Here is a 1747-nt window from a genome sequence, read left to right as displayed (position 1 = left end):
CACTCTCAAATTCATATACTGCTTTCACATGACCTTAGAGTGTGATAGCATTATAGAACTTTGAAAACTGGATGAATATGGGAAACCACTTTGAAAACTGGATGAAATCAACACAGACTCACTATGTCAAATTCACTAGGCAATGTCTGACCCTTGTAGCACAAGTGTGACTCTTGATCATTCTTAACAATATCAAGCCAAAAAGTATCACTTTCTTTATGCCTCTCGACATATTTCTCACTTACTTCATTCATACTACTCCATTTACAATTAATTATTATTATTTATTGAAAAAAGTGATTTAAAATTTCAAAAGCAACACCATATTTTTGCTCTCATTTACCAATTGCAGTTACCATATATTTGACTCACGGACGCTTCACATGTTTACCCCCTCAAAATGTATAAAATGTCAAACGAAATTAAAATATATGCAAACTCAAATACACTTATGTGAGAGAAAACTTAATTGACGCAGTAAGAAGTCCTAAGAAATAACAAGCGCAAACGCAAATCTAAAATAAAACACAGGATTGTAAGCACTAAGCATAAGCTCTAGAGTCCACCAGAAATAAAGAAAATCCTATTGAGCCTTATGACTCTATGAGCCTTAAATCCTTAACAAAATAGAATAAAATAAAATAAAATAGAAATTACTTAAATATTAAAACAAAAAAATTGCTTAAATATTAAAATATTTTTCAACGGGCGATTTCTCCTTCGATACGCGCGGCCAACCTTCCTACATCAGTCTCTTCCACCTCTGAAGAAGTCGACCCTGAATTCTCTTCTAGATAAAGAGTTTTATATGTTTGATACTCATGAATGTCAACAATGTTAAAGGTATTAGATATATTTGTGGCATCTGGAAAAGCTATTACATAAGCTTTATCATTGATCTTTCGAGTAACTTTGAATGAACCATATTTGCGTGGCTGCAGCTTGTTGTAAGTACCTAGGAACCTCTCTTTGCGCAGAAACACCATCATATCGTCTCCTACATTGAAAACTTTGACTCTTCTGCGTTTGTTAGCAGCATCTTTATTCTTCTGCACAATAGCCTTTAACTTAGCCTTGACAACTTCTTTAACGATCACCATTTCCTCGACCATATTCTCAGCAGCCGCACTAACTCCAAGCGCCTTAGGCAACTTAACCAAATCAACCATGTGCTTAGAAACAGAAGTATAAATAAAGAAGAATGGTGATTTGCATGTAGTCGAATGCACAACGCTTTTGTAAGAAAATTTGACTTGAGGCAAAAATAAATCCCACTATTTCGGCCTGTCAACACAAATACTCCGAATCATATTTGTCAAAGTTTTGTTGGTTACCTCAGTTTTTCAATTTGTTTGAGGATGAGCTGTAAAACTCCGGTTCAAGGCAGTTCCAAACAATCTCCAAAGAGTAATTCAAAAACGACTGAGAAAATCGCTGTCCCTGTTTGAAGTGATTGACTTAGGAACCCCATGAAGACGCACAACATCCCTGAAAAATAGTTTGGCTATGTTAGACGCATTAGCAGTCTTCTGACAAACAATAAAGTGGGTCATCTTGGAGAATCTATCTACCACAACGATCAAAGAATCTACACCTCGTTGTATACGAGGCAAGCCCAACACAAAATTCATGACTAAATCTTGCCAAATATCATCAGGAATAGGTAAATACATATAAAGACCAGCATTTTGAGATTGGACCTTAGAAATCTAACAAGTATAACACCTCCTGACTATAGTACCAACGT

At 35.4% G+C, this 1747-nt stretch overlaps 1 protein-coding gene across 1 annotated transcript; it reads right to left on the bottom strand.

Annotated features, from left to right (window-relative positions):
• Positions 1 to 701: 701 nt before the first annotated feature.
• On the bottom strand, positions 702 to 1169 carry LOC131619842 (uncharacterized). Its single transcript, XM_058890890.1, has one exon. It carries the CDS (start codon positions 1167 to 1169, stop codon positions 702 to 704), a length of 468 nt encoding a protein of 155 aa, XP_058746873.1.
• Between the last annotated feature and the right edge of the window lie 578 nt (positions 1170 to 1747).

Source organism: Vicia villosa, linkage group LG7 (assembly GCF_029867415.1).
Source record: "Vicia villosa cultivar HV-30 ecotype Madison, WI linkage group LG7, Vvil1.0, whole genome shotgun sequence".
Taxonomy (NCBI): domain Eukaryota; kingdom Viridiplantae; phylum Streptophyta; class Magnoliopsida; order Fabales; family Fabaceae; genus Vicia; species Vicia villosa.
This window is presented reverse-complemented; position numbering and strand designations above follow the sequence as displayed.